This window comes from Mesoplodon bidens, assembly GCF_964165515.1.
Source record: "Mesoplodon bidens genome assembly, chromosome: 13".
Lineage (NCBI taxonomy): Eukaryota > Metazoa > Chordata > Mammalia > Artiodactyla > Ziphiidae > Mesoplodon > Mesoplodon bidens.
The window spans coordinates 66145087-66158478 of record NC_138169.1 but is presented as its reverse complement, the minus strand read 5'-3'; the positions used below and the strand labels follow the sequence as shown (position 1 = coordinate 66158478).

General features: G+C 52.7%; 1 protein-coding gene across 1 annotated transcript in view; it reads left to right on the top strand.

Annotated features, from left to right (window-relative positions):
- MYO5B (myosin VB) overlaps positions 1-13392 on the top strand; it is a gene marked incomplete at its 3' end in the record, with an annotated part of 387279 nt that overhangs the window by 354621 nt on the left and 19266 nt on the right. The window contains exons 28-29 of the mRNA XM_081252328.1: positions 2349-2588; positions 3665-3765. Of these exons, the coding sequence (XP_081108454.1) occupies positions 2349-2588; positions 3665-3765 (341 nt within the window). The remainder of the gene's footprint in view (positions 1-2348; positions 2589-3664; positions 3766-13392) is intronic.

The following is a 13392-nucleotide window of genomic DNA, read 5'->3' as shown; positions in this document are numbered from 1 at the left end:
GATGAATAGCAGAAGACACTTCCCTCACCTCATTGCTCAGGAAATTCCAAGGGTTTAGGAGCTCTGTGCCAGGAACCAGGGACTAAGACCAAACATAACAGAAGATGTTCCCCTCACCTCTAACACTAGGAGGTTACAGGAGTTTAAGAAGCTCTTCCAGGAACCAGAGCCAGAGACCAAATATATATTTATTATTATGTCACATGTATCTTACCTACCTGATACAGTTTCAGTTAAAGTAAAATGTGCCAGTGGAATGGACTTACTTTGAAAAACAGTCCAGACCAGCATGGAGATATGTAAGGCCGAGGGCTCTCCCAGCGTGTCCAGCAGCAGGTGGCCAGGTGGAGGGTGGAAGGCCTCGGGTCTGAGGACAAGCGGGCCTGCATTTACTGCAGCGATGCGGCGGGTGGGCAGGGATGGGTGGGAGGTACAGAAAAGGGGCATTAGATGGAGCATTCCCACTCCCCTGTCTTTCCCAGAGGCTTGGGAGTTGGGAATGTATCCAGTCTGCCAGGGCCACTCAGCCTGGTCCCATTTACAGGACTGCAGATTACTCTGGTAACAGCCATATTGCTCAGGAAAACAGCCCTGAGTCATTCCCACAGCTTTTTGAACAAGTAGGGCCACACTAATGGTATAGGAAGAGGGTGCTAGGTAGGTTTTTCTCTTTTGAATTATTGATTAGACTTACTTTCTCATGTGATATTTAAAAGATTTAACACCTTCCTGGGGGCAGGGGAGTCTCTTGCTGTGATAAATGCCTGTTACGGTGCTTTCTGTACGCCATCCTTCAGCTTCCTTTCCTGAGGGAGGCTTAGCCCCAAAGGAAGGAAAGGAACACGGGATCTTGTTAGGCTATCGGGGCATCAATCTCACCCCTCATTTTAAAGATGATAAAATGGTCTATCCCAGTGGTTCTCTTAAGAGAGGTCCTGGGACCAGCGGCATCACTGGGAGCATGCTAGAAATGCAGATTCTTGGGCTTCAGCCCAGACCTGCTGAATCAGCAGCTCTGGGGTGGGTCCAGCAATCTGGGTTTTAACACACCCTCTGGGGATTCTGATGCCCACTCAACTCTGGTCAGAGCGAGAGGAAACTTCAGCCACCATCTGGTCTCAGTCCCTTGAACCACACCTGAGAAAGCAAAGGTTCCAGGGGTACAAAGTTGTACTTCGAGCCAGAGTGAGGACCCAGGGCTCCTGCCTCCAAGCCCAGTGCTCCTTCACCAGGCAGTGCCGGCTTGTCCTGGGAGTGCACACTGCTAGCAGAAGGAAAATCACCCAGGCTCTGAGTGGCGTCTTAACTCCTGAACTTAATAACTAGACGCACCAGTGATCACCACACCCCAGGGCCCTTCTCATTTCTGCAGAATCACTTGTCTCCACGCCTGGTCCCAAATGTCCCAGCAATGACCACGTGTGTGGTGCAGTAGTGGACCACCCTCTAAAGTCACTGTGAGCCTTCTCTGCTCCATCCTCAGCTTCCTCGTTCATTAAGTAAAAGGGTTACAGCCAATGATCTCCTAGCTTTGTGATCCTGTGGCTCTGTGATGAATGTGTAGCCAGTGCCCAGTTATCCATGTTCTTGGTTTTCTGTGGGAAATTTTGAATCCCATATATTCCAGGGCCCTATCAGCAATTTATGTGTAATTATCAGGCTTTAAATTATCTGACTTCATCTCAAACACACAGTTAAATATTTTACCTAGAAAATTGTAAATACATTCCAAAACTGAGTTTCAGTGGTATTTTTGACTCTGTATACAGGCAGTGTTTTCTCTGCTACCACTGGCAATTGGCGGCTTTCCGTATGACCAAAGCAATGTTCTTGGTCTGTTCTCCAAAACAGTAGTCCATGTGATGCTCCTTAGAAGAAAGGGGCAAGGAGGCCTCTCTAGACAAATACGTTTAGGATATCAGGCATTTTATATTCTCTCTTGGAAAGTCAAAAGATACATTAACATATTAGGGTTCCAGGAAGTCCTGTGTTAACAACATGTTTAAAATTGTTAACCCAGCACTTCCACAAAGAAGGGTTTCATAACCAAATACACCTAGAAATTCGAACCCCACTGAATCACTTAGAGGATTGTGACCATACAGGCATCATGTCAGATCCTTGGCACCGACAACTTGGGGGTCTGGGTTCAAGTCCGGGCCCCAGCTTTGACCACTTGCTGACGTAGTCAGAACGTATACTGTGTGTCCCGTTGTTAACACGGGAAGGTTGCCCTTAGCTTCCCAGGTGGACGGGGCGGGTGGTTCAGGAAGGTGGAGGAGGAGGCCCCCCGGGGACGCTGCCCGGGCTCCAGGGAGTGATGAGTATGTGGCCGGGCTGCCTTCCAGAGGCAGGAGCTGGAGTCGGAGAACAAGAAGCTGAAGAATGAGCTGAACGAGCTGAGGAAAGCCGTGGCCGACCAAGCTTCAGAGCACAGCGCCGCCGACGGCACCCCTGACAGCTACTGCCTCCTGCTGAACCAGCTGAAGCTGGCCCACGAGGAGCTGGAGGTGCGCAAGGAGGAGGTGCTCATCCTGAGGACCCAGATCGTGAGCGCCGACCAGCGCCGCCTGGCTGGCAAGGGCTCGGTGAGCAGAGGGGGCCGCGGACGGGGCATTGGGGCCATGCTAGGGGGAGAGGTGTTTTTCTTACGTTTCTTTACGCAGGAGGGCCTTCAACCTAAAATAGCAGAGTCTTTTAGAGTCTCCTCTAAAAGTAGAGCAAAGTACCTGCTGTCCTCCCAGCATGACTTTTCACAGGAGACTTTGCTGGAAGTTTCTAGGATCTTCTGAAGTTACTCAGTAGGAACACGTTCAAAGGGAATGAGGCTCAGAATTAGAGTAAACCTGGGCCGCGGCCTGAGCAGCCCCCTTGGCCTGGTTTTTTCACCTCAGGTCTTGCCCCTTGCTATGTACTTTGTTTCCCAGGTAAACAAAGTCTTCCCTCTCTCTCTGCTCTCCCAGGGTGACAAGTGCAACTTAGCGTTTGTTCCTAATGTTTCCCCCTCCTGCACAAGATTGAGGAGCGGGTGGGAGGGGCCGGAGGCCACCTGGGCCGCTCTGGGCGTGGGCCCAGGGGGCGGGGGAGCTGGGGCAGGTGGGCAGCACTGAGCGTGCAGGATTCCAAACTAAGATCTCAGGTCATCTCCTCCGCCTTCGGGGGGGCTTTCTCCTCCAGGGACACCATCCTTGCCTCTCCCTCCACCAGCCTCCCCTCCACCCTCTCTGCCTTTCACAGCCAGGCCTTTGACTGTGACTGTGATTCTCCCTGGCTTTCCCAATGTGTTTTTTTCTTTTGCGGTCCGCGGGCCTCTCACTGTTGTGGCCTCTCCCGTTGTGGAGCACAGGCTCCGGACGCGCAGGCTCAGCGGCCATGGCTCACGGGCCCAGCCGCTCCGCAGCATGTGGGATCCTCCCGGACCGGGGCATGAACCCGTGTCCCCTGCATCGGCAGGTGGACTGTCAACCACCGCGCCACCAGGGCAGCCCCCAATGTGATTTTTAAAAGTCACGTTCCTGCCGGGGATTAACCGCTGTTATCTGAAGTCTTCTGCTGCCTTTGTCTTTTCTCAAAGGCTCGTTTTTCTCCCTCTGTGTATAAAGTCTTTTCATAACAATTGTTTGTATAACCAGAGTTATTTATTTTTTAATCTGGGACGTTCCAGGAGCCAAACATCAATGCCAGAACAAGTTGGCCTAACAGTGAAAAGCACGTGGATCAGGAAGACGCTATCGAGGCCTATCACGGGGTCTGCCAGACGAACAGGTAAGCCCCACCTTGCAGTCATTATGCCTGGAGGGGGTGACAGGGAAGGAGCCCTGCCCAGCCTGGTACGTGAGGGCCACTCCTCAGGCATCGACCTTGCGCTCCGCATCAGGGTGTTGGTTTTTATAGGAGATAAATGAGGAAGAGCAGCCTCGGTGAGTCCCACGCGCTAAGGAAGCCTGCTGTTAGCATCAGCGAGACTCCAGTGAGCACCCCTGGAGCATCCCGAACCCAGATCCTCTGAAAAGCACTGGGGAAGGGAGCTTCCCTGGGAGGTTGGACAGGACGAGAGGGAAGGACTGGCTGGGAGCGACTTTTCTCGTTAAAACAGAAGCAGGTGCCAAGTGAGCCCGTCTGAGTAGTAGCAGAGGGGCTGCTCCAGCTGTTTGCCCCGTCTGCCAACTTTACTCAGCCCAGCTGGTGGACGCACGCGACACTGGGCCCCATGCCCTGTCATTTAAGACATGGAACCCAGGCCAGGCACTGCAGAGATTGGTTGGGAGAATGTGACCACTACCATACTGGCTAAAAGGAGATTTCCCTGGACTTTAGCCTGGACTAAATTCCAGGACTTTCCCACTTCTGGTCCCCCCTCAAGGGGGAGCTACGCGGGGTTAAGGCAAAAGAGAGTGACTGAGGGAGGCAGCAAGGCCCCGGGACACAGGACAGAGCAGGGCCCCCGAGGTAGTGCAGCCGAGCGCTTGAGAGTGTGCACTGGGGTTCCATTCGCTTCCCAGCTATGTAGGGACACTTCAAACCGCTCAGTGCTCCGTTTCCTCACCTGTGAACCGGGGATGGTCGTAGCAGCCTACCACATAGGGTGACGGAGGTTAGGTGAGCTAGTCCGTGCAAAGCCCTCAGAGCAGTGCCTGCCCGTGATAAGCACGCAGTTAACATCAGTGTTGCTATAGCCACTCTTATTACCTGTGCCTCTGTGGGCACTTGTAAAACCGGAGCTGGCCTTTTCCCTGGCTACCTGTCTCTCTCCCTGAATGTTGATCAATCATTAAGCATTAGTTTAAAATGGCTAAAAACAGCAAGTGCATCCAGAAAGTTGTCAGTAGTGGGCGCTGGGAGTGCAGCATGAACCTGTTTGCAGGAGTGTCACGGAACGACGTGAGGACTTCCCAGGGCTTTGATTCCCAGATCTTCTCATCTGGCCCCTCTTTCTGCGGATGAGAAAACTGAGCTACTCAGGCACACGACGGGCCTGTAACTGAGTCAAGGTAGAATCCGAAGGCCAGACTCCCAGGCTGGGCTGCCCCCAGCCCACTGTGTAGGTGATCGGAAGGTGAGGGTATTTTAGCAGGCCCCCAGGCCTGAATTTCCCAGGAGGAAATTCAGTTTATTTCAAGAGGAGGCAAAGAAGGAAATGAAGGTGAATCTCTGAATGCCAAAACTGAGTCAAGATTTAGTCATTTTAAATCATCTTGGGTGAAGATAAGAAATGAGATGAATAAGAAAAAAGAACACAGGTGATATTTTAAAATTTTTTAAAAGGAAGAAGGAAACTGGGAACTTGGTCCTGACAAGCGAGTGTGCTTATCTTTCTGATTTTCATGGACCATCGCTGTTATCAGCCCGCTTTTTGTTCATCCAGATGGTTGTTAGGCATCCAGACCTAAGTATAGGTATTCCCAGGGGATGCTTAATACCCTGGCTTTGTCTTCCTTTGCAGCAATAATGATGATGGTGATAAAATAAAAATAGCTTTTCTTATGTCTTAAAATAATTCAGTTCCCAGCAAACCCAGCCTACAATAGGGAATTAAAAGCGTGTGAAACCGAGTTAAGTATAGAAAGGAGCCTCTGCCTCGGGGAAGGGAAGCCAGAGGAACCAGTGCCCCAGTTGCCCCGCACCTGGAAATGACATTGGTGGGTTTGTCTCTCTTTCAATTCCTTGAATCCCAGCAGCAAGGGAGGACAGCAGTGGGCAGGCTGGCAGGGCAGGAGGATTAGGATGTGATTCCTGGAGCCCAGACAGCAAGGAGTCCTTTCCAACAAGGGCTGCTCCCTGCAAAGGTGCTTTGAAGACAGTTGCTTTTCCTGTAATGGAGAGTGTTCTGGTTGAAATGTAAATTGTATTATACAGGGATGATTTTGGAGTTGGGGCGATTGGAGAATCTATGGTCTCCCTAGAAAAACGTATGCACTGAATTTTGCTTCGATTTCTGGAGGGAGTACAGACACACACCCCCACCTAATCACAGCCCCTCTAAGAGTACTGGTCTCCAAGTTCAGAACTTTTTCACTTGCTAACTTTCATAGTTTATAGAGTTCTTTTTTGATCTTTGCAACTGTGTCTTTTGTTTTCAAATTTGGAGCGAGAAGCCAGTGTTGAGGGCCTGCTCTGAGAATAGCCACAGGACTATGTAAAGCACTTGCTGCTTCCAAACGCAGAACTAAAAGAAACCAGCAACGTTATTACCATTTTATAAATGGCAAAACTCGGGTAAAGAGAAGGCTGGTCCGTGCCCCAGAGCTGGGCTGCAGCAGGCAGGCTGCATGTTTGGAGAGGCCGTCTTCTCAGGGCTGTCTGGAACCAAGTGCATCAGGGTCTTCCCGGGAGAGACGGGCAGGTGGGCTGGGAGACAGAGGTTCCTGCTGCTCTCGGGCTGGCCTCGCCTCTGGGCGTGCACCCAGCTCACAGAGCTGCGTGGGGGCAGGGGTGTGGCCAGGGCTCAGGTCTGGCTCCAGGAACATGTTCCTTTGGCTGCTGGCCCGTTCCACCCAAGCCTTCCCAAGTCTGTGGAACTCCAGAGCAAGACTTAAGGTGCATTCTTGGACCTTTTCTCAGGTCCCAAGAAACCTCCTTGCAGGCCCTCTCCACCCAGCAGGTGCTGGGAAACTACATGAGGCCCTGGGCACAGAGAGCAGGTTTGCAGTTGCCACCTGGGCTTGGGCAGCTGACCCTGGGGTTATTACTCACCCCCTAACGGGCCTGCGCAGGAGGATGGAGACCTGGTCTCACCAGGAAGGGGTGTGTGCAGCCGCCTTAGGGTGGCTTGGAGTTTACGGTTCCTTGGGCCTTGAGCCCCAGCTGCTGCAGGCTGTCCTGCTGGGCAGGGCGAAGGAGAGGCAGCTTGACTGCCCAGCTTCTCTCACAGACCCAGCTCAGCTGCTCTGAGAAGCTCTCAGCTTTCTCCTGGGGGGTGACCATTCCCTTATGTTCCCCCAAATTCTCTTGGTCCTGAGCCATCGGCACAACTTCTGTCTGCTGTAATTCCATGGCATAACCATGTTTATCCACGAACAACTCCCTCCTCTGTGGCCAGGCCTGTGGTCCCAACAGTCCTCTTGCTCCCGGCATCGGGTTGCAGCCTCCCATTTCTCAGAGATCTCGAATCTCTTGGGCAGTTGGGTAGAAGGTCTGGGTGGGAAGGAAAGAAATGAGAACATCCATGGAGCACAAAGCGGTCTTTGTAGAAATGGGACACCAAGCTGGCTGGAACTTTGCCTGTGTCTGTCCATGCGGCGGCAGGTCCTTCCGCTGGGCAGAGGGCCGGTCGTTGGGTCCTAGGTTTCACAGTCTCTGCAGAGGGAAAGTCATATTTTCTGGTGCGTGCCATTTCCAGTTTTAGGTTGTATACGGCCGATCTAGAAGACACCTCTCCGATGACACAGCTGAGCACTTTCACTCATGGCGAAGGAGGAGGCCGGGGCCGCGTGGGTGATTGGCCCGGGCTGCATGGGTGATTGGCCCGGGCAGGAGCTCCCTAGCCAAGGGGAGCCGTTGCCTGGGCGCTGTCAGAGGCTCTGCCCGCTGCTTACTCTTGTGTGTGTCTCTGGCCTCTTTGGGAACAGGGCTCAGCACAGGGGCACCTACACGGGAAGTTCTCCATGAATATGGGTTAGTATTAAGTTACATCAAGGACTTAGCTTTACTTTAAAATGTAATTTCCCGAGAGCTTGTTTGGGAGTTTCCTTCTCAAACCACTAGGGGGCGCTCCTTCCCCGGCCCTCGCTCCCAGTGGTGTGGAGGAGGGGGAGGGAGACCCCTTCAACGGGAACAAAAGATGGGCCTGGAGTTGGTTGACTGGTTTTTTTTTTCTGCTTCTTTTTTTATTTTTTTTAACATCTTTATTGGAGTATAATTGCTTTACAATGGCATGTTAGTTTCTGCTTTATAACAAAGTAAATCGGTTATACATATACCGATATATATACATATATGTTACATATATACATCTATGTATATATGTATATACATAGATGTATATATGTTTGGTATACATATATACTGAACATATACATATGTTCCCATATCTCTTCCCTCTTGCGTCTCCCTCCCTCCCACCCTCCCTATCCCACCCCTCTAGGTGGACACAAAGCACTGAGCTGATCTCCCTGTGCTATGCGGCTGCTTCCCACTAGCTATCTATTTTACGTTTGGTAGTGTATATATGTCCATGCCACTCTCTCACTTCGTCCCAGCTTACCTTTCCCCCTCCCCGTGTCCTCAAGTGCGCCTGATGTCCTGAGCCCCATGGGACGACTGGGCTGCACGGCACTCTAATCTTTGTGCATGATGCCTGGATGTTATTACAGAATTAGGAATGCTAACTTCCTCACCGCAGGGCTCAGCAGTACACGCGTGCCCCCCTGCAGAGGGAGTCTGCTGGGAGCCGTAGGAGTGCAGGGACCCTCAGAGGCCTGGCAGCCCCTCCTCGGGGTCTGGGGGGCCAGCCAGCATAAGCCAGGAAAGGGCTTGAGACCAAGGCCAGGAGACAGGGCACCTGCATTGTAGCCTAGGTGTCAGTGTCAGGCAACTCATCTCCCCCTTGGTGTCCCTGCACATGTGGAAATGAGATAGTTGCAGGAAGGGATCCCCGAGGGCCCCTTCAGCAACAACACACCCACCTCTGGGCCCGACCCAAGGATGACCCCAACTGTGCCAGGAGTTATCCCCAGTGACCCGCCCTCTGGGTTAAAGCACTAGCTCCGTAGGCGCTAAAAGGCCCCGAGTTCAATGTAAATGTTAACAGCTGGGAGGGGAAAGGCCTAAGCTATCGGCTCCCCCCTTCGCACAGCCCAGGCCACATGTGGATTGGCAAGGATAATGGGACACACAGACCGGCTGAGAGCTAAGCAGGGCGGGGCCAGCAGAGTCTACAAGCAAAGGCCGTATCTGGGGAAGCCAGGCCTGTGTGAGGTCCCAGGGCAAACACCGAGCCGGAGGGAGAAGCAGCATTACCAGGAGGCAGAGGCCACGGAGTGGCTCCCAGAGCACACTCGTCACTAGCTTTCCGTCTGCTCCGTTTCATTGACTCCAGAGCCAGGCCTGCTGTCTGTGTGACCAGCTGTGCCCAAGAAGCAGCCCGGGAGAGCCCCGCAAGGGCTGGGCCCTTCCTTGTGCGGCAGAGCTGGGGGGAGATGTAGTGGGGGGCTGCACCCCCAGACCTCACACACAGCCTGACAGCAGGGCATGGCCCAGTGGCTGACCATGTCCAAAGGTGCTCCTGGGGACGATTGTCTTCCTCCTGAGGGTTAGGAAGGGGTTACTGGTCCTGATAGCAAGCAGTGTGAACGCAGCTCCTGCTTCGTGATTCCTGCCAGGAAAGCTGGGATCCAACCAGCAGCAGCAGAGGCCTCTGGGAGCAGGGACTGAGGGGCCGAAATGTAGTGGGGACAGCAGGGCTCTGCCTGCCGCCCACCACCCAGTCCCGCTGGCCTTCGAGGGCCTCACGTGTGCCCGGGGCTGTGTAGGGTTGGGGGGCGGTCCGTGCTGGGGGAGTCTGTGACGTGCCCGGTCTCCAGGAGCTGCGCTGCTGGCACTGGGCAAACATGGGGCAAATGGAGAGGATAAAATAACTCGCAAATAGGAGGCGTCTGGCCTCCTGCTTTCCCAGTTGAGTAAATAGGAGTAATGCAGTTGGGTCCCAAGGTTAAGGGGAGAAAGCTCAGTGCTCAGCATGCTGGTTATTATTAGCATAGTTGTTATTAACTGTTCCTTTTTTTTTTTTTTTGCGGTACACGGGCCTCTCACTGTTGTGGCCTCTCCCGTTGCGGAGCACAGGCTCCAGACGCGCAGGCTCAGCGGCCATGGCTCACGGGCCCAGCCGCTCCGCGGCATGTGGGATCCTCCCGGACCGGGGCACGAACCCGCATCCCCTGTATCAGCAGGCAGACTCTCAACCACTGAGCCACCAGGGAAGCCCTGTTTCTTTATGCAAGACTGCAGTGAGGACAGGAGTTGAGATGAGTTAATACTTTTCTGCCCTTAAGAAGTGACAGGAAGGAAACACACATTGAAAAGCAGGCAAAATATGTGGTCTCCTTCCCTGTCCTCTTGGAGCCAGATGTCCCCAAGGTGCCGCCCTGCTGCTCCCCAGATCCGGCATCTGGGAGGCCGCCGCCCCCGCCCTGTACAGTTAGCCCCTGCTCAGTGTCTGCACCTTCCACCCCGCGCAGGTCCTCTCCTCCCTGCCCTGTTTGCATCGCTCCTGATTCTCCCTTTCTTTTCCCAGTCCTCCTGGTAGTGGGAAGGGCCGTGAGTGAGCACAGGTGAATGCCTCTGCCCCGCCCATGCTGCTGATAAGCCGAACAAGCGCCACCCTCTGCTCTGTCCTCAGGAGCGTGCTTTCCGGCCTGGGGTGATCAGTGATCCCACAGGAGGAGGTGCCGGCGATGGGAGGGAAAGGAGGGGAGCTGGGCGTTCTGGAGCCTCCCCTCCTGCCTTTCCACACCTTGGCTGTGGTCTCTCTTCCCCCACCTTGGCTGTGGTCTCTCTTCCCCGGGCTCTCTGCTGCCCTCTCTCCCTCTACACTGGACGCCCTGTTTTTCTGTCCTTTATTTCTAGCAAGACTGAGGATTGGGGATACTTGAATGAAGATGGAGAGCTCGGCTTGGCCTACCAAGGCCTAAAGCAAGTTGCCAGGTCAAATTGTGCCTTTCTTCCTGTGTCTTCTCTGTTCTGTCCGCTTGTGTCTATGCTTAATTGTTTTTCAGCTGGAGTGGAGGCAAGGGCACAGTTTGCGGGGGTGAGACGGGGAGGGGTGTGGGTGGGTAGCCCCTTGCATCGTCGTCTGTCACTTTGTGTGAAGGCTGCTTGTTTGTGGTAACACTAGATGGCTCACTGGGACCTTAGAGTCCACCGGCTGCAGCTCACCCACTCTGCAGGTGAAGGAATAGACCAGAGGGAGTTAACGTGGCAGCAGGCGCACAGCTCTCTAGAACGAGGGGAACTTAATTCTGTGGGTTTCTGAGTCTGTGCTGCTTCCGTGCTACATATTGACCATCCTGACTGCAGGATCAGCCAAGAGCATCGGCTGCATTTGTGCTGCCGGCCGTGCTCCAAGCACAGGGGCCCTGGCAGCCTGCCCTCCAGCACGTGTGCCAGTCGCCATTGCAGTGACTGCCTGGACCTCATAAGAGCTGACCAGCCCAGCGCCCAGTGTGCTTCAGGGTCGCCATGTCTGACCCTCACCGTGCGCTCACGGGGCAAGGACACTGGGGCTTGCAGGGTGTGAGGAACTTGCTGCTTGAGCAGAAGATCCAGAATGCGAACCTGGTTCCATTTGCTACTGGAGCCTGAATCCGTAACCCTTTTGGCCATCGGCCCTGGGTGATAAGCTTAGCAAAGGAAGTTAGACGTGCGCAGAATTAACACAACCTGGCGATCACATCGCACGTTTCCTGCCAGCGCGTGGCTTTTCAGGGCTGTGGCATAGCTTCGTGCACTTGAGATTCCCAACAATAGGCTTGTTTCCCAGAAGAGGAAACAGGCTGGGCGAGGTGGCATGAGTGCTGTGCCCAGCACCCTCGGCCTGATGCCGGCGGGCTGCAGCAGGAGCCCGGTGCCTCTCGCATCATCTCCCGAGTTCTGCCTGCTGATGACGTCATGGAGGTCCCGTTACAGTATCAAGAGCCTCTCTTCTTGGCAGAAGAAGGTTGAGGTCAGCTGGTTCTCGAGGCAGCATGTCTCCTGGCTGTGGGTTCAAACATGGCCCCACCTGTGAGCAACGTGACATCTGGCTTCATTTCCTCTCTGGTAGAATGTGGATCAGAATCAGACCTGCCTCCTCGGGTCATTGCAAGGAATAGATGAAGGTGAAGCACTTTGCACGTGCCTGCCGCGTAGAAAGCATGGAATAAATATTAGCTGCTACTTGTATAGTGGCTATTTTGGAGTAAGATCAAATTCCTGTCCCATCTAGAAGTTTGTTTTATTTTGGGTTGGGAGGGGGAATAAGATGCGCTTTAATACATAAAGAAATGAATGCATTACTAAAACAAAGAAGGCACAGCCCTATGCCTCAGGAGATCCAGAACCAGATCTGCCACTGGCAGTGGCCTCAAACCTCCCTCACGTTTAGTTTTCTCACCTGCTCAGGCGGGGGTTCTCCGACTTTGCACAGAACCCTGGACTAAGTCACCCAACTACAGTCTACATGGAGGGTAAGAAAGATGTGAGCAGCAAACTCACAGTGCAACCCGGAAACTAATCCTTTGGGCAGAGTTCCTAGAGCCCAAGCGTTCCATTAAATTTATAACTTACTGGTGATTACTTTTAGTTTATTGTAGCCAAGATTGGATGTTATCTAAATACCGTGTGACCCTAAAAATGCTGATTCAATTACCAAGTTACTTTCCACAGTCCTCGCATTGTTGTTTTCCTTTGGTGACGCTGCCTGTGATGAATGGGTGAATCAGTCGTACCTCCGTCATTTCTTCATTCATTTGTGTCACTTTGCTGAGAAGCCCCTGGGGCCAAGCACTGCACCTGATGCCACCGTGGAGCTGACCGAACACGGGCTTGCTTCCATCCGGGACTTCCCGGTGTAGACTTTCCCCTCTCTCTTGCTCCCTTGTAGATTTGCTCCCTCCTGTCTTGTGGGAGTCATCTCCTCCCAGAATGATAGCAGAACTAGCAGAACTGCAGAAACATGGAACTGTCTCCTAGGCACTGCCACGGTCCTGACTCTGCTGAGCTCTGGTCACAATCTTTATCTGCATCCCAGGGAGAGGGTGGGGTGACCAAGTCAGGAGGCTTTGGATGAAAGTTTGTTCAAGTAGTTACGCCCAAGAAGACAGCACCATAGTCATATCAGTAATTAACTTCCTGAAGAGGAGGCTGCTTCGGAACCTTCCTTAATTCCTTACCCGTTCCCTCATAATAGAAGGTGTCTCCTAGAATTGCCCAGAGAGTCTCGCGAAGCTTCTCCCCAACCTTCTCCAGATCTTCTCTAGGTCTCTCTGCTTCTTGTCATGACAGCAGTTGATCTTAAACCTCCCCCCAGATCATTTGCAATTAGTCTTGGTTTCTGTTTTGACTGGGGAAAAAATGTATATAAAAGGCCAGAGATGAAGTGGGTATAAGGTAAATAAAAAGAAGGGATCTTTCTATAGAGAACAAACGTGTGGACACCAAGGGGGGAAAGCGGCAGGGGGTTGGGGGTGGTGGTGTGATGAACTGGGAGATTGGGATTGACGTGTATACACTAATACGTATACAGTAGATAACTAATAAGAACCTGCTGTATAAAAAATAAATAAAATTCAAAAAAAAGGTAAAAAGAAAGGATCTTTCTAAAACTTGCAGAGAATCTACTAAAGGGAAAATATGCAAGTAATACAGCTAGTTCCGTCTACCAGAGTTTTGTCTTAGCAAGGAGATTCTTGTGAACTT